At 39.9% G+C, this 18,735-nt stretch overlaps 1 protein-coding gene across 1 annotated transcript; it reads right to left on the reverse strand.

The window, feature by feature from the left end:
- Positions 1-421: 421 nt before the first annotated feature.
- On the reverse strand, positions 422-18,099 carry LOC100829866 (protein FORGETTER 1-like). The gene is made up of 32 exons (XM_003580465.4): positions 17,446-18,099; positions 16,751-16,816; positions 16,437-16,610; positions 16,224-16,354; positions 15,945-16,021; positions 13,864-14,045; positions 13,653-13,730; positions 12,835-12,967; positions 11,721-11,781; positions 11,477-11,558; positions 11,081-11,209; positions 10,694-10,837; positions 10,478-10,580; positions 9,959-10,087; positions 9,251-9,321; positions 8,722-8,891; positions 8,547-8,640; positions 7,924-8,021; positions 7,710-7,845; positions 7,515-7,621; positions 6,772-6,867; positions 6,609-6,696; positions 6,415-6,532; positions 5,825-5,936; positions 5,632-5,755; positions 5,480-5,557; positions 5,202-5,320; positions 3,106-3,159; positions 2,859-2,961; positions 2,100-2,228; positions 1,242-1,353; positions 422-819 (listed from the first exon to the last, which is right to left on the reverse strand). The coding sequence occupies exons 1-32, from the start codon at positions 17,995-17,997 to the stop codon at positions 788-790; spliced, it is 3,882 nt and encodes a 1,293-aa protein (XP_003580513.1). The 5' UTR covers positions 17,998-18,099; the 3' UTR covers positions 422-787.
- Between the last annotated feature and the right edge of the window lie 636 nt (positions 18,100-18,735).

The raw sequence follows: 18,735 nt of genomic DNA on the forward strand, positions 1-18,735 counted from the left end.
GTACTGTAGCAGAAAGATTTTTGTAAGGTGGTGTACGGGACTAGACTAGCTTTTAGACACAACCTTGTCATCCAATGTTTGTAACAATATAATGCTGCTTAGGTTCAGCTGGTCAAGAGACCAACAACTCCGCAATGACTTGACTTTGGACTTTCAAGGATCAGCTGGGATCTTTTACAAACTAGCATACACAAATGCATCGCAGTCATGTTGCTTCCTTCACGAAAGGATCAGTAGGTCAGTGTAGAGCGACAGTTCACTTGCAAGGGTACGAACACTTCCCCAACCCAAGTAAAGCATGCAACAAAGGAGCCACGGAAATAGGTTCAACATCAAAATGAAAGGGTCATGTCCTGAGGTGTAACATTTTTTTACAACTATGCTCAGGTAACAGCATGGACGATGCTTTAAAACTGTCAGGGGCATAAACGACCATACCTCTGGGGCAAACACGAAGATACCATCTTGATGAGGTGCGTATATTTTGTTCTTCCGAGATTATGTGAGCATTTAGTTGCTTTAAATTACAATGTACACCATATAAACCAAACGGAGAACAAGCACTGATGGTACACATCATCCTTTACATACAAAAGAAGTTGCTACTCCGTAGTATTTACTTGCCTAATTTCTATGCTAACAACTCCAATAAATTAGACAAACCAGCGTGCCAGCTCATTAGGAACAGAACTAAATGTGCCAAGCCTCTGAAAGCTGTTGCATCTAACATCAGGAAGGTGATCAACAACACCAATATGAATGTCAGAAAAAAAAGAGTATTTCCATGTCAACCATTAATATCTTGTACCCATTGCAAGCCTGCAAAAGATAGTATAAGATTTACGGTTCTCACGGAAAAATATATCTTTGAACTGATACAGCACAAAGGGCGGATGGATGTGACTAGAGTCCATGCCAAGCTTTCAACATCTAACAAAAAAAATAGTTGAGAGCTTGGATGCCATGCTATCAGGAAAAAATTAAATTCCTGGCATTCTAAGAGCAAAAAAAATGCTAGCATCATTTCATGTTTTTCTTTTCTCTTTTACTTTTCTCACAGCGATTCAGCACTACCAAGGGAAATTTCTATCACCATACCAGACAAGAAATGTCAGAATTCCAAAAATGTGGACACTAGATGATTTGTGCAGTGTAGTAATTTATTTTAATGTTCCATGGCTATGAGAAGTGATTATCCCCATTGAACTATATGAAGAGAATTTTAGGAATAGAAAGCAAACCTGTTAGCACTGATTCCACTGCTGCATTCGGAATGAATAGTCCAACAATTCGTTGATTGTCATTTGTTGTTTCTAAACGGACAACACGTATTCGCTTGTGATTTTGACGGATCTGTTCAATTGCAGTAGCAAAGCAAGCAATTACTCCAAAGCTACATCTATTAAGATCAAGCATAGAATACACACAAAGAGCAAACGATCTGCAACTTCATTTTGCCACAAGACACTGAGCTTCTACTATTACCCTTGACTAGTTGAATTCCCAAGGGCAGAATGGTTGGCATACATCCATAAACAAAAATGATGAATCATTTAAGGATAAGATAACCAACATTATACATGGCTTGAAAGATATCTTCATGTGTTTTAAATAGGGATCGTGGCACCTAGTTGTGAGTAATGCAGCAGTTTCTATTGCTATGGGATATTCCAGTTAAAATGAGACCTGTCCCTTTTCTTTGAACCTGCCAGATCTCACCGTGGCTATCCGAAAATGCTTCATGTAGTGCTGCTGCTAGTTTCGGTATAAAAAAAAGTACTGCTATCATTCTTGTCATCACAACTGCACTTAAAATAATTGCCTGTTTATCCCACAAAACTTCTACTTCTATTTGTTCAACGAGCCACTTACCTTACCCTATGGAGGTACAGTAATACAAGTTATTCCTAGGTCTAGTTGGAACAAGTAGACCATATCAGATGGGAACTAAATTAGGAAAGATGCCTAGACCCGAAATCATCATATAAACCCTCTGAATATGGAGGATCCATACCATTGAACTCAGGAATAGCCAGCAACAGCAGGATTTGTCAAGGTAAAAATAAAAAGCAATGCAACAGTAAGTGACAGAAAGAAACCTGTTTAGCTAGGGCCTTTTCTATAGTACCCCAGACTGGAAGTATGAGACCACCCAAAATGTTAACCTCTTGCAACCTTTTTCCTACTGTACAATAGCTCCCAACTTTGCATTTGGAACCATGCATACACTGAAGTGAGGTAAAAGAGCACTTGGTAAGTAACACACATAGAAGAAGATACACAAGCATCTACCCCAATTGGTCATTCTTAAAATAACCTGGGTGAAATTGTAAGTGGAATATGAAAAACAAGCTTAACCCGAAATCAAGAAAAGGAATGCAATGTAATGGATCGAAACACCGCTTTCATTCATGTAGCTTGAAAATCCTTTGGAGGGTTTTGCTCACATACAAAAGCAACTCACAAAACCACATCCAAGCATTACAGCCCTTTGTGAATGTGCCCATATCAGCATGGATAAACTTTTCCATTTTGGTAACATGGATACCTCATCAAAACCCCTGCTCCCCCCAAATAATATTTTAAAATATTAATTTATAAGTCAAATAATTAATAGCAAGTACCTTTCCCACTAGTACTTCTCACTGATGTCCAGGATATATAGATTTCCTACTCGAATAAAATAGCTAAGTGAACATATAAAATTGCACTAGGTCATCAATGAATTCCGGGTGCTGAATTGCAGGGCCACACGAGCATGAGGTCTTATGTTCAATCCTCATGTACCCAGGGCGTTTGAAGGAAAGTCTCATTGCGTTCACAGACCAAGGAAATAATTTCTTTTCTCCAACCATTACCTGCTTCGATGAAACATCATATTCTTCTTGCCAACCTTTGCTAACTTTGTCTATTGATGTAACCTTCCTATACTTGCTTTTCAGTTCATTTAAAGGCATCTCCCTGCATAAATAAAATGGAGTGGTAATAACAAACACAAATTGCGCATGAGACATTACGCCTGCTAGACTACCACTAGTAGTTACAGATGGTGATCATGAATCGGTGTGCCACCTTTTCAAATAAAAAATGATGAACCGCAAATACCTTAATGCTTCACCGACAGCAGGTCGAATTATTTTGTATATTCCTTCAGTTGAGCTGGTATGTGAACAATAAGAACAAAAACTCCACATCAATTATTTTTCTTTTCAAAGGGAACCTAGTAGATGGTGTGTGTGTATATATACTCCCTTCGTCCGGAAATAAGTGACGTGGATTTGTATAAGAATCTATACAAATCCACATGACTTATTTTGGGACGGAGGGAGTATATATTTAAATGAATCACTCATATATGCATGTCAGGATACCTCAGTTCAACTCATGTTGTTACCAGTCAACTAATTGCTCTATTATGATTTCCTTTCCTAAAGAGTATTTTCGAAGAAAAAATTTCTTGCACAATTAGAACCACACAATTAAGAACTTGCACTAAAAAACAACACTTCTACGGGCTGCAATAGAACTGGAAGCTTTCCCATGGACAGGTCGGGCACGCTGGATACCATACTGGTTGAATTGCAGCAAGGAGCCACCTTGTGGCCAAGTGAGGCCTCCAGGGCAGCTTTTGCTTCCCGAGAAAACGCAAAAGCGTTGCGTCTCGTTATATTGAAAAGGTGGGTAAAGTATTTACAAGCCAAAGAGGCTGATACAACGCACACACTAACACAGATTTAGTGAACATCCCACGTGCTAGGCAAGGAAAGACCAAGTCCTAATGCACCGATTCTCACCCACAGCTTGGCTTCCTCTCAGATACTGCTGAGGAGGCTGGCAAGGCATGGACACACCCCTTCGAAGCTGCATTCATTGCATTGTTTCCACAGCATCCAGGACGTGAACAGGATCATCGAGGCGAAGCCTTTGTGCAGGGGATTAGGTGTCATCTTTTTTGCCTCGAGCCACCAGGTGGTGAGCCTGGTGCCCTGCACTGGAGTACTGCAGGTGGCCTGGATCCAAGATAGCGCCTCGAGCCAAATCTGCTGCGAGAAGGAGCAGTCAACGAGAAGGTGTGGCATAGTCTCAGGGTGTTGATCACGCAGTGGGCATAGGGGGTTGTGTGGCAGGGCCCGACGCGCAAGCCTGCCTGCCATCCAGCAGCGATCGAGGTCACCAACCAGAAGAAAATTTTTCCCCTGCATGGCTCCCAGGATTTTCAGGTTAGCTTCCAGGAGTCACAGCGAGTGGTGCCATGAAAGGAAGCCTGGTAGCAGGAGCTGGCGGAGTAGATTCTGGAGGTAAGAGGACGCGGGCACTGGTAATCAGCTGTTGCCTGGCATGGCATCTAAGTCCAGCAAAGCAAAACAGGGGAGGAACTGGTGTGTCCGTAGTGGGCACACATTGTCAGAATTACAGGAATGGAAAGAAGTGTGGTTTCACGGTACAAGCTTCTAAAAGCATAGTTCTCTGATAATTTCCCAAGTAAATGATTATTTTATCAAATTACTCTTAACAGACATATACTACCATTTAAGAATATTCTGTGTGGAATACGACAAAATAGAAATATTGCTACAAATTTGCCCAGCAGGATCCTAAAATGCACCAATGAACAACTATCAAACAGAGCACATTTTAACTCAATATTTTCGCTCAGTATCATACACTGGCAATATTGCTCAGGACAATCACAAGTATCACGGACTTGCGAAATACATGTGAGCATGAGGCCCCTATGCCCAGAAGTTACTTCTCAACTATGTTGCACGGATACGGCCCAAACCTGCCGTATCCGTGTAGAATACGTGCAAAAACGGGGATACTCTGAAAAACGGCTGGGGTACTTCAAACACCCAATCTTCTGTTGTTGGGTCTGTGACAAGGACAGGGAGTAACTCTCTTGATGATACGGAGGAGAACTAGTATACCAAGCCTAATTGTCCTTGTGGGTTCATGTTACACGATATGCCACAGCTGCTACTCCATCCAGTCGTGGAGACAATGCAAGATGTAAATCTAATTTTGTACATATACTCGCCGTATCCCCACAACAGCATTTTTGCAAAACGCCGTTTTCCCGTATCCCCGTATCCGTATCGCCGTATTCGTATCCTCATACCGTGTAACATAGCTTCTCAATGATAGCATATAGTTCTAAAAATAGCCAAGAACAAATAAATTGAGCATACAACACAACGTACCCTTCAAAAGCTAGAGTGAAGTGTCTTCTCCCCATCCATTCCCTTTTGGACTCATAAAATCCATCATTAGAAGAAGCAGTACCATCATTCTGTTTTTCATCAAGCATTGCCTTTGCCGCCTTCGTGCATCAACATATTCATGAAACAAATCAGGACAAAATGATAAATGTTGCAGTTGTACTTGTACAACAAGCATTCATTGTACATAAATATAACTAGCTATCATGTCCACAAGGTTCTGAACGAAACAAATATTGGCTCCAACTGTGTCTTATTACCTCCCAAGTAACACCCCTATCAATGGTGAAAGTAAACAGTACTGTCGAAGCACCAGACAAGTTATCAATGTGAACGGTCTGCACCAAAACTTGCATTATGATTAGTGAAGTAGGAGCAGCCAAAGAATAATGTGATCAGAAAGAAGCATTACCTTTGGCGATTCTTTCATTTCAACATTCTTAGCTTTGATATCAACAATTCCAGAATCCAGCTGTCCTTCTATTCGTGCGTTGTGAAGGACAACATCAAGTATACTTGTAAAAAGATCAAACAACCTGCTCATGCCAAGTGTTAGCATGGCAACTAATTATGTGGAGATACAAAGATCGTGCATGGCAACTCACCTATTCTGGATGATCGGAGCCAGTCCCAGAAGGCGGTTAAGAAACCGAGCAACATCATGCATATCTGAATCAACAATACGACCAGAAAGCTTCCCAGCATCTTTTCCATTACCTGAGAAGGTCGTTCAGAGAGCCATGTTCATACAACTTGTAAATCAGTATTTGTTAGGTACAATTTCAAATAATGACCGGTTTGAAGCTAGATGAGTTGTATTGGTTAAGCATGTTAACCAGGAGTACATCAACAAAAGAGATAGCATAGCTCCAAACTCAAATACTGATTCATGATTAACAAATATCATGTCAAATGACTATGCAAGATTAACCAAGAACTTTCTAAACAATGACCAAAAAACTGCTATTGACAACTTGTGCCACAACAAATAGATGGAAGTTCAGTATCTGGCTGCTGTTTATGAAACTTTAGGTGACAACCATAAGCAAGTTGGAGTAAGATTTTAGGAAATGCACACATATACAAATGTTATTCATTTAGTAATGAATGCATATACTCTTTTTATGGAAAAAGCATAAAGACTTTGATGTGGAAAAAAGAAAAGAAAAAAGTGTCGAGCTTTCGGTGAACTTACATACTATGGCATCCCTTATAATTCCAACTGATGCTAGAGCAAATCTTGCCTCAGTAATGAATTCTTGGATGCTGGCCTGGTCGTCAGAACACCTTGGAGGAACAACTGGAAAAGAATCCTGGTCACCTTGAAACCAAATATTAGAATGGTGTACAAGGCATGAAGAACATATAAATAATTGTAAATATACAGACATGTTCCATTATTCCCCTATACACCATCGTTAGCGCTTTTTTCCCATAATTGCTATCATAGTTGAAAGCACTCAGAGAAGGTCCTGCCCTGCAGAAGTTGAAATCTAGCATCAGAAACGTTTTCGCTGATGTATATTAAAAGTTGGTTGAAATCAGAAAGAACCTGCGGTCTCCTTGTGTTAAAGCTCCAAGGGACTCGAGTCTTTTTGCCACAATTGACGCAAATCGCTTTTCACCACCAAGATTTGTAAAAAGAAGCCTAAATACATTCCAAATTTGATATTAAGATGTAGCTCATCTAATGTACCGACCAGACCACTAGAACAATGTAAAAGATAATAAATTGACATCACGCAAACTGAGACGGGAGATAATAAATTGACATCACGCAAACTGAGACGGGACAGCCAACATAATTAGCAGAGCACGAACCCCTCCCACAGAGCAATCATTTCACATGATTATCTCAGCATTTGAGTGTTAGGTGATTATGCTGACTGCAAACCATTGATTACTCAGTGCAATTAATCAGTCTTGATAAATCTGTATTTAATGAATAAGTTATAACTAGATTTCTCTCTAAGGAGTCCAGAATCACTTTGAACTCATTGCAAGACATATTTGTAGCCTGCCTAAGTTTTTCAAAAGGTCACATAAACCCTCTTCATGATACGAACTTGGAGCAGACAGCCTAGAAAAAATAGATACATGGACTCTGTCCCTATACATAATGCATTGGCAAGTAACTAAATATTCTGGGCTCCAGCTAAAAGCCATCTGCAGTTATTACTATTAGAAGGAACTGGATAGCGGGTAATAACCTATAACTTCAATAACAAACAGTGCAAATTCAACAGCTCAATTTACAAGAAAGCTTCAAACTGGACATATAAATAAATAGCAGACCTATACTGTGGTGCAGAAGTTTGATTAGAACGATGAGTTCTCCCAAACTGCTGTATTGCGCGATCTGCACTCCAAGGTAGTTCAAGTGTTATGTGTACTCTTCTTCTCTGCAAAGTTTATTTGAGCAGTACTGAGCGCATTCGGATAGATGATCGTTATAGTTGCAACTGATCAAAAAATGAAGAAACAACGAACCTGGTTTTTTGCCCTTCTGTCAGCATGTAGAGAAACACCAGCTGACCCCGCTTCAGATATAATTGCAATTAATTTTTTGCCATCCATGAACTGCTGCTTTTCATGCATATTTATCATCTCCATTGAGACTTCTTTCCTACAAGCAATACATGCACATACATGGGATTAGATGAACCAGAAAATGTAAAACGACATCATGAGTAAGCTATCTCACGCGTTCCGCGCCTGATAAATAACGCCTTTTCCATCTGTTGCTCTTATTAGCATACCACGTCGTCCAGTTATTTCTGCGACACTGTCAGGTCCCCCTAGCTACAAAAATCCAAATAAAATGAGAAATCCTTTATATGTATAGCCTAACGCAAACAAAGAGCTTGATATCTAAATAAGGAATCCGTTTTGACATTAGCTATAAAGATAAGATTATGTCTTCTGCCAAAAACAGATGCCACAAAGGAAGCTCTTTCAACAATGCATTCAAACAGCAAGCAAATGTTTTTGCATCATAAACCTCCTTTCTTTCACTCTGAAATGCAACACTCTAGCAATACTATTTTGGATCCACAGGCATTGATGTTTTATATATGTGGGACAAATCCAATCACTACTACATTTAGGGCACACGGACCAACACTAATTGTGTGGAAATAACAATCTCTTTGAATAGTAGTTAATTCTAGACCTAAGTCCTCTCTCAAAAAAGAAAATCTAGACTTAAGTACATTCATGTCCTTTTCATGTTACCCAGTGTGCGTAAAATTTTCAATACAGGCCCAGAAATTAGAGAAAACAGTCAGGATTGTGACAATAAGCATTACTAGCAAAAGTTAAAACTACCTGATCAATAATATCATCCAGAGGATTATTAGGGAGATCTAAAGAACGTATTGTATCCAAAATCTTCAATTTTCTCTCTACTGCGGCGTTGTACCTGAGAACAAGACAAAAAAAAGTATTTATTAACTGTGTGTATGATCATAGGTTGATGAGGAGCTTGAAAATGTGCAAATACCTCTTTGAAAAATCAGCCACATGAGCATCTTGCTCTCTTTCCTCCCCTTCTACCTTCTTGCAGGTGTAGCATGACCAATCATCAGTTAATATCCCAGTCCAAGGAGGTCTCAGGCAACTAGGGTGAACACGTCGGGAACAACCAGAGCAGTGAAGCAATAGACTCTTCTCCTGGATATTAAGATATTTTTTATACCAAGCGCTTTACAAAAAATCAAATGACTCTGCACTTTCACAGATATTACATTCTCATGTAAGCATTCTACAACAAAGTCAATTTTTCACATAGAAGTTTACTCATCACAATGCAAATTACCAATAGTAAATAGCGCTAAAAATATGAAAGGAAGAATTATGAACAGGTCAGCGTGAAGTAAATTAGCAGAAGGCATGTCCTTCCATATAACTTCATAAAACACAATGAGGTCAAAGAATGTGAGTATGTGACAGACCTAATGTGAATAACATTCACTAATGCAGATCTGTACTATTTAACATAGAAGTACCGAATAATAACCGAGAAAGATCACCTCCTCTGTGTTGCAGATTTGACACATGTGGAACTCCTCATCAGATTCTGTTGATTCACGATCTGAATCAGCTGAAACATTTTTCGCAGTAGATTAGCAATCATCAAAAGGATAAAGTTAACAAACTTAACATGGTCAATCATAAGTATCCATGCAGCAATAGTAGTGTTCTAGACATTGTGCTACAGTGGAGTAATCACAAGTATAATCAAATGAAGTCCCAACAATTCTTCCGGGTATAAAAGGTGATTTTTTTTCGTATGGGATAGAGAAAGTGTCATCATGTTTGAGGTATACATCATTACATTGTGCCAGTACTTTTGGCGATTTCCAGAAGTAACCATGTTCCCAGTAAGAGCATTACCAGTACCAGGTGTATCCAATGTCATAAACTTCCGCAATAAATAAAACTTGATTTAGTATGTGCCAAAAGTAACCAGGATGTTCCCTATACTGCCAGCTGTAGGTGCCAGAGTACATGTTCAGAAATATCAAATAACAGTTACAATTTCTTGCGAGACACGAACAAGATACCAAAAAAAGTACGTTGAAGTCTGGTCAAGATCCTATTAGTGCTAACTTGATTCAAATTGTTTCAATACACATATACTATCACAGAAAGTGACAAACCCTGCAACTGCACTACTGCTGTAAGCATTAAAGGTTGGCAGCTGAAATTATATATGCATAATTACCAAGAAAACTTACACGGAGAATAGTCATCGGTATCATTATCGCTCACATCTTCCATTTTCGCTACTTTCCTAAATCGCCCTTTAAAAGATACATCTGGTGCAGAATGCCGCTTACGTTGGATCTCCATGGCTTTTTCTTCATCTACAAGAATTTACTTAAATAAAATAATAAAGTAGCTAGCCAACAACGAGAACAACCAAAAGACTAGAAAACAAGATGAGAAAGCTAAAAAAATTAAATTAAGAAGGATGCAAAATAAATTTGAAATGCCCTTATTTGGGATGCTAAGCCCAGTTCCATAGATGAAAAAGGGTCACAGTCTAATGCATTAGTTTGCAGAAGTGGCTATGGATGGCTGACAAATTTTGAAATATATAGTTGAACAGGAAAAGGAATGACCTCTAGCATGAATAACTTCTGTGTAACAACATTTCATGCGTCACATACAAATTTTGAATGCAACAAGGACTGAAAACATAGTAACTGGTAAAACCTGGCTAGGATTAACATGCTGAAACAACTAGCACAAACCTTGCTGAAACGAATCAGGTTTTGGAGGTAAAGGGTAGTTTTCTTCTACTAGCTTAAGAAGAAGCTCCCGAGGACCAGAAACAAAGTCTTCCATTTCAACACCCTAATTCAAATTTGAAACGCTCAAGTATTTGGATCGAGTTACGTTGGAAGGAGCTATAAAATTCTATCCAAAGAGAAAAAGGGACAGATGTCCAGCAGGAAATACAAACATACATATTTTGTCACAGCTTCCTCTGTTCGAGCCTCTCCAGTGCTCTGAAGACCAATCACCACACATTTATTCTCAGCCAAGGCCTCCTTAGACAATCTCACAACAGCAGGTACCTTCGCAGACATGCACATATGCCTGAAAAAACGCTGCAGAACATAGGCCATGAATTTTACAGGAATTATATTGTGTACAAGTGTTTTTTAGCGTGCGGGGCAATTATCTACCAAACTCCTTATGCTATCTTGTATAGTTTATTTCGCAACTTTTAGCTATGCCGGAAAGAAAAGCAGTATGGTGTTACAAACCTTGCAGTCATTGAACTGCCAAGCATACAGAATTGTAAATGCAACAAAATTTGATGTAGTTTTTTCAATGTAAGGAGGCAACACCTGATGGCTGGCCCAGTATAGCCTCCATATCTGATTTGAAATGCCCTTCTCTTCTCCAGAGAATTCACCTGCAGATAGGAGCTCAAGACGCAACTCAGCCCAGAATTCGGCTGCCTTTCCGTACATATTCTGCATTGGAAATAAAAGTGGTGTAACTTTATCATGAGCTATACATGGATTCAGTCTTTTTTTTTTCCTGCGAGGACATGGATACAAATCCTACGCAAAAACAAATAGCTGACGTTACACATGAATACCACAACTAAAATAATGAATAGTACAGAGAATCATAAATCAACCAGTGAACAAGGAAAGCAACATGAAAGAGCAAAGCGGCATGCCATAAAAAATAAAGCTATGAGACAGAAAGTACAATAATATGTTTATGTTTTTTACCATCATTCTTTCCTCAAGAGGAGCCTCCACAATATCAAAATCAGCCCCCTTATAACTTAGTGTGCGACAAACATACATACCCCTGCAGCAAAATTAATGAAAGCAGTACTCAATAAATCGTTCTAATGAAATGCAAAGCATTGGCCAACACTTCAAACCGAAAAGGTTGGATGAATAGTCCATTTCCCATATGCACAGCACATCTGGTCCATGGTGGCACATGAGATCTGGAAAAATCACTAACCTAGCTTTCATGTCCATAGCAACAAGTTCAAGAGCACCCACACCACCTTTCTCAAGTGCACCTGAAAATGCTGAAGTGTGAACAAGGACAACTACAAACATTTGGTAGATTTCTACTCGATTTAGCAGCAGTTCCTTCTAGTAATAAAGCATACCATAGAGTGTGAGCAACTACAAACATTTTGGTAGATTTTTACTTGATTTCGCAGCAGATCATTCTAGTAATAAGTGTGAACAAGTAGAAACATTTGGTCGATTTCTACTTTATTTCACAGCAGTTCCTTCTAGTAACAAAGCATAGAGAAGTAATATAAGCCATGTAATGCTTCAACTACAGGCAACACCCCAAAGAACACACACAAACTAACGGACTAATATAACCCACCGCAAATCCTGAATACTTAGTGTCTTAATCAAATGACGAAAAATCCAGTATGGATCAAAATAATACTACGTGATTTGGATTAACAACCAATGCAGCTTGAATTACTCAAGGCAGCAATAAAGCAAAGTCCCCTAAAACTATATGAGCATGATCTGTTTACATAAACTTCGGGTGATCCTCAAAAAAGTTGTGTAATCCAACCTAGTCATCATTTGCACAGTAAAGTGAGAGGACTATACTGTTGTAGTTTCAATAAATTTAGGGAGATTTTACGGTTGCTACATCACGTCGTGTTGCACTGCTGAATTCAATTAGTCACAGGAACATTTACTGATTCCAGTAAGATGTTGCTACTATCCTAAAGGCACATGCATTCAACTAACTGTTACATCCAAAAAATAAATAAGTTATTTTGATAAGCCACTGCAATACTGCACAGAGCCCCCTCAAGATAAGTAGTGTAGCGGTGTAGCCATAATTTAGCGTTCGTACTGGGGCTTAGTATCACCACCATGTTTGCTGTCAGCATGGGACACAGCAACAAATCTTTGGAATCCAATCCAATTTAATAATATGCTAACAAATCTACATAAAATATGCATCACCATCCTGTTTGCTGTCAGCATGAGACACAAACATAGCCCATTTTAATACAATCTAAAATCTGATAACAGATCCAAATAAAAATATGAAAAGAAAGATTGAAGTCAAAAGGGATAAAACAGTGGACCTAAAAATTGTGTAAAATCCTGAAATGATGTTCCATCCCCCCAGAGTCCGAGCCGAACCATATAGCCCAAATTCCGTGGTTCTGATGCACCAGTTGCTGAGCAGTAAACAACACGAGCCTCAGGTAACTTTTCCTGTTATGTTTGGTGATTACAGTATTAGTGAACATACCTGTATCAAATATATATTCTTTCAAACATGATGTATCTGTATCAAATATTTTCAAATTTTCTGTGTAAATCATTGAAGCAATGTCATCGTACAACTGGGCGAAAAGATTAAAAGGCTGAGATACCATCAAAATTCAAATACTGATGATTAATTCTATCATTATTTTGTGTCTTCGATCTTTCTTTATTACTATGTAAAACTTAGTTATTGAAAGAAGACGAGGATAACACACAATCAATGTTGTTGCCTGGTTACAACACCATTATGGGTGCAATATTAGCAGTTGTATCAAATTGCATAGTTCATACTGTAAAAATCCAAAACTTGGCATGCAGCAACAAATTAAGGTAATTACAATCTTATATTGATTAAAAACTGCAACGCAAAAACTGCATTGATTATGGCAGTCATAATGGAAAATGCTTTTTTTAATGTAACCGGTCCTTAATTTTCTTAAAATTCCACAGAACACCATAATGTTCATATTAGATTAATGCATTCTACATCACCAAAAGCATTTTGTTAGAATCGATCATATTTTCTAACATGCTACATTACAGATTCACAAGTTGGAAATATATAGAACAAAAACTTCTTTTGCAGTTAGATTATAATTCAAAAGAGCAAACCATATAGTGATATACACACCTGGATCTCAAGAGCTGCTTTACCGGTGCGAGTGGGCTGGCTCCCTGCATCAGGGATCAGATTTTTGGCTTTGTGGCACTGCAAGGGACATATATTTTCAGCACAGAATACACACGGCTATACAGATATGGTTAACAACAACAAAAATACAAGAACTCCACTTTGCTCTTTGTTCCTTTCTTCTGCTGCAAGACTAAATCAAATCTATTACCTCATCAAACACTACGAGACCATCAAACTCAGGTCCACACCATTGGACCAGTTGCTGCAAACGGGAACGGCCTCTCTCGGATGATGCTATTAAGCTGCTGTAAGTTACAAAAATTACTCCACTCTTGATCCCAATGGCTTTTGAGTCAAGCTTGGAATATGGTAGCTTATTTAATGGATGCACTGCATAACAAATATACAATATCAGCCATAAATATGAAGTGGATACTGCGTAGACAGAGAAATTTATCAAGCAGTTGTTAGAAAAAATCTTCTTTTTTGCGGAGAACTTCCCTCAGCCAGTGCAAATCGCGAGAGCAAGTAGTAGTACAAACAAATGTTATTAATACTCCCAATGGAACTACTAAAACAAAGTCATATGAGGAAGGTGCTGATTGAGACCCTTGGTATTCAGCCGCTTAATTGCCTAAACAATTTTTTTTTTGACCGGGTGCCTAAACTAGTTCAGGATCCATATTCTGGTACAAGCCAATTTTAGAATTACATATTTTCTTTTGTCTGAGGCTTCCATTGCCTTGATACATAGTGTATGATTTTACAATACAAAATCCTACTGGGTCAAAGGGTCATCCCAATCCTGATCATAAGATATTTTGGATCTTGATCCTTCTGTGATCCTGCCAATTCGGTGTTTGAGAACAAAATAGTATGTTCTGATAGTTCATATGTTTCCTATGGTTTCCAGCACATAATACTTTTAAGCAAAAACATGTCCCTTCTATTGTTGTATTGTAGATGCTAGAATTTATGCTTAAACTTCCCTCCTGGTATTCAATTGTGCAGTGCCACCGATACCCCATAAGACTGTAATATGGCTTTACATAACATAACAAATTCATACATATTTGATAGGCTTTAAATATATAGAAGAGTAACGTATTAGACTCCTTTACTCCTGGACTTTCTAATAGAATACTGGCCTCTTTCCTAATCCTACCATGCCCTGATTCCACTCTAATTACTGTGTTGCTGACTCGGACTCTGTTGTTTGTCCAATATGTCCACAACATATACAAATATAAGAATAGCCATTCTAAATATGTACATAGTTGACTTCATCGACTGGTTGCAAACACATCCAACCAACAAAAGGGCAAGACATTACTCATCCAACTATCTGCATGGTGCACCTGGAAGGCATGAAATGCGTGTCTTCAATGGAGCCCAGATACCCGACTGCGAGCACAGACCAAGGCAAGACTGTGGACGCAAGTTCGTGAAACAGGACCGCAATTTGTTTGCCCAGTCCGGTAGTCGAGCCATGAACCTGCTGCGTATGTGTCATGTGTTTGGCCTAGTCCTAGGCTTGTAATTAAACTCTTTGTTTCTATCAAAGCATGGAGACACAAAACTTTTCTGTTCTCTCGAGATAAAAAATATACATTAAATCGTCGAGTCTGGCAACTTCAGCAACTACACGTGGCCAGGTAGCAGATATGGCATGGCTGGACTGTGCTATAATGCTACTGGTACGACAGTACAAGCTGCTGCTGCTGCTGTTACTGCCAACGCTATTATCCCACTAGTGCAGCAGCTCCTAACCCGTTCATCCTACTGAACTACTACTAGAAGTCTAGAACAGATCAAAAGAAGTGAAGAAGAACAGGGTAGATAGAAGAGTTAGGGAGAAGACTCAAAAGAGGTTCCTGGATATCGGGAACAGGTTCCCCGTTCCTGGCAGCTACTTGCAGACTCAATATCGTGTTAACTTTATGGAAAATTTGGAGCACATTGTAGTAAATATATGGCATACCATTATGATGCATATATTATGATTAAAATAGACAATATTATAAGTTAGTACATTAAAAAGATTCACACTTCATCACTCCTTGCCCTAGTACATTCTACACACACAAAAAAGAAACATTCACACTCCATCACTCCCTGCTAGCATTTCTTGATAAATCGCATGCTGGTACATCCACATGTCATCATGTGGGATTCATATACTGCTGAAGGTGTTACTATACTGGGTTCACATACTGTTAAAAGTGCAATGCAGATGGCAATTGTATGACTTAAGGTGAAGATGAGATTTAATTTTAACAGATTCCATACCTTGTACACATTTTGCACCAACATCATCTAAATCTCTTCGAGCATCATACTTCAAGTCAGAACCAACGGATACCCACCTGGAAATTGCTACCACAGATCCAGCTAGAATTAATCAATGAAGAAGACAAACAACTACTCCCTCCGTTCCTAAATACTTGTCGCTGTTTTAGTGCAATTGCACTAAAACAGCGACAAGTATTTAGGAACGGAGGGAGTACAAAAAATCTTAAAAATTCAGCAGAGCAGCTACTGAATGAGATTTCTTGTCAAAAACCTTACACTGCCTTATGCCTTCCCTGTTGCCAATTCTCCCAGATTAATCCAGCAATTGTTCGGCCCTTACCAACACCAGCACCGTCACCAATGAAAAAACCTGCTCTATCACCAGTAGGGAGATGATAAAGGTGCCGCTGTCATACAACAACATGAAGATTTACAAGAGGTGTGGTATTATTAAGAAAACTGTAGACAGATAATAGAATGTCAACTAACCTGACAAGCATAAACTATTGTTTCAATTTGTAAGCAAGACAATGTCTTAGTTTTATCCAATTCATCCATTATGTTCAAGTCGTAGGTCGGCTCAGGAGGTTGTACAGCTGACAAAGAAGAAGTTTCGACCACTGGATCTGGATGTGGCAGACCAAGAGATAGTTTTGGAGGCCTCTGGAAAAGTAGACATATGTGCAAATATGGCAAATTATAAATCAGTGGAACATAAAAATATAACAACTATAACAATTAGTAGAAGCGTTTCCACACAGTACAGACTGCAGACCCGCCATCAAAGTACATGAAATTCTTACATAGTCAGTGAAAGTTTCTCCAACAGTACCACCTTCATCTTCTTCACGCTCAACATCAATTGCGACCTGCTTGACAAAATCCCAGTAAGTGCAAAGCCACAAGCCCGATTATACAACCAATGAAGCAGGCATCAACACATGATAATCTAGTGAGATGAATAGGACAGCAGCTGAATGTCTATGAGAACTGAAACGTCATAAACATTTCACACAAACTATTTAGCAACCACACTTCGCGAACAAAGGAGAATGATACATGATCAGCAGATCGTTTGTGCAAATCTTTTAGATAATGTACACATGCAACTAAGAGTAGGCAACAACATGTAGAAGTTACGCAGACAAACCCTAACGACATTAGTCGTACCAATCAGATGTGTCCTGCTTGGTTAAAAAAACTGATCAGACAAGCCAATCATCACTTAAATCATACTGCCCATTAATCTCCGAGCTTTAGTAAAGCAGAAGTCTAGAACAATGGTATTTTCAGTCTTTGTTGATCACCTCAAGCGGACAAAATGCACAATCCCATGCATAAATATATCAATGGAACTCTCCAAAGCTGATTTACCTATGGATATATTATCCTTTACAAAAATACAAACCTACAAAACACATTTCCTCGACGGATCACTTCAGCGTAAAACTATGTTGATACTCGAAGTCACTGGTCTTAAGACCAGCAAATGGCATACCTCGTTGATCTCCTCAGGCAGCTCGGCGGTGGGCAGCATCGTTGGGACAGCTACCAGCTGTGGCGGTTGGGTCAACACGGGGAGGAAGGGCACGGGCGGAGGAATTGACACTGAAGGCGTGGTCCCCGAGACTAGGGCGGTCGCACCGTTGCTGGAGGAAGTGACCAAGTTCTGGAGCTTGGAGAGGTCCACTGCGAGGCTGACGCCGCACTGCGGGCAGCGGAAGTTGGCTAGACCATGGGGCACGTTGAGGACGGCCTGGCAGCGGGTGCAAGGGAGCTGGATCTTCGTGGGGTCCACACCCCGCGCCTGCGACGCCCCTTTCCGGGGCTGCGGCGGACACGGGAGGGTGGGGGCAGCGGATGATTTGGGCGGGGAGGGCGTCGAGGAGGATAGCTTGGGCATGAGCTCCGGGGGCAGCCGCTGCGCCATCTGGCACTTGGGGCAGATGAACTCGGTCATGCCGGGGGCAACAGCAAGGACGCCGCGGCAGCCCGCGCAGCGCACCTGAACGGGCGCGGAGGCCGGGGAGGGGGAGGAGCCGCCCACCATCGGCGGCGAGCGGTGAGGGTTTGGGGGTGTCTGATTTCGGGTTCCTTCCTTCCTCGCTCCGGAAGAGGAGGGGAGAAACCGAAGCAGCAGAGTGGGTTGGTCGGTCTAGGCCTAGTCCTACTGGCCTAGAACATTCAGGGTTCCAGGTTTGAATTTCATCATTTGGAAGGGCTTTGAATTTTACGTTTTTAAGAATCATCGGTAACTTTATTCAAGCTCAAAACTTATTACAGATGCCGTGCTTCGGATCATAGGCACCATAAATTACAACCACGATTACGTGGTTGTGGTGATATTCAAATGGACATTGTTCGTCGTTCAAATTAGAATTGGACGCTGATAATGTCAGATTCATGTTTCTTTGTTTCTCACACTTGCACTCTTTTTTTTTTTCAAATCTGAAACGTTTATATATCTCTGAAGGAAACTTTTAATTTATAAGTTGTGCTAATGAGTGGCCCATTAAATAGCGTCACGCGTGTCGCCATTCAAGCAACAATAGGTTGAAGGGTTGTGAAAGCCGGAAAAGAGAAAATCATTGTAAGAGAGGAATCGGGAAGGAAGAAGGGGGTGATTGTGAAGGGAGGAAGAGTTGTGAGCAGTTTGTTGCCAAGGATTGTCGTTTAGACTACTATGAGAATGAATATCGTTTTGTCGTGTTGTATCCTAGAAAGGAATTTCCCAGTTAGAGGATATGGATAAGGTTGGTCAAACTTTAATTTTTTTAACTTAGGACAA

This window comes from Brachypodium distachyon, chromosome 5 (genome assembly GCF_000005505.3).
Source record: "Brachypodium distachyon strain Bd21 chromosome 5, Brachypodium_distachyon_v3.0, whole genome shotgun sequence".
In the NCBI taxonomy this organism is placed as follows: Eukaryota; Viridiplantae; Streptophyta; class Magnoliopsida; order Poales; family Poaceae; genus Brachypodium; species Brachypodium distachyon.

Bases quoted from the DNA above. Each gene is read 5' to 3' on its own strand.
- LOC100829866 (XM_003580465.4), bottom strand. From the start codon at position 17,997: ATGGTGGGCGGCTCCTCCCCCTCCCCGGCCTCCGCGCCCGTTCAGGTG. The intron at 16,611-16,750 runs GTAAGAATTTCA...CTACTTTTCCAG, and splicing joins GAGAAACTTTCACTGACTAT to AGGCCTCCAAAACTATCTCT. The intron at 9,322-9,958 runs GTAAGTTTTCTT...AAAATGTTTCAG, and splicing joins TACCGATGACTATTCTCCGT to CTGATTCAGATCGTGAATCA.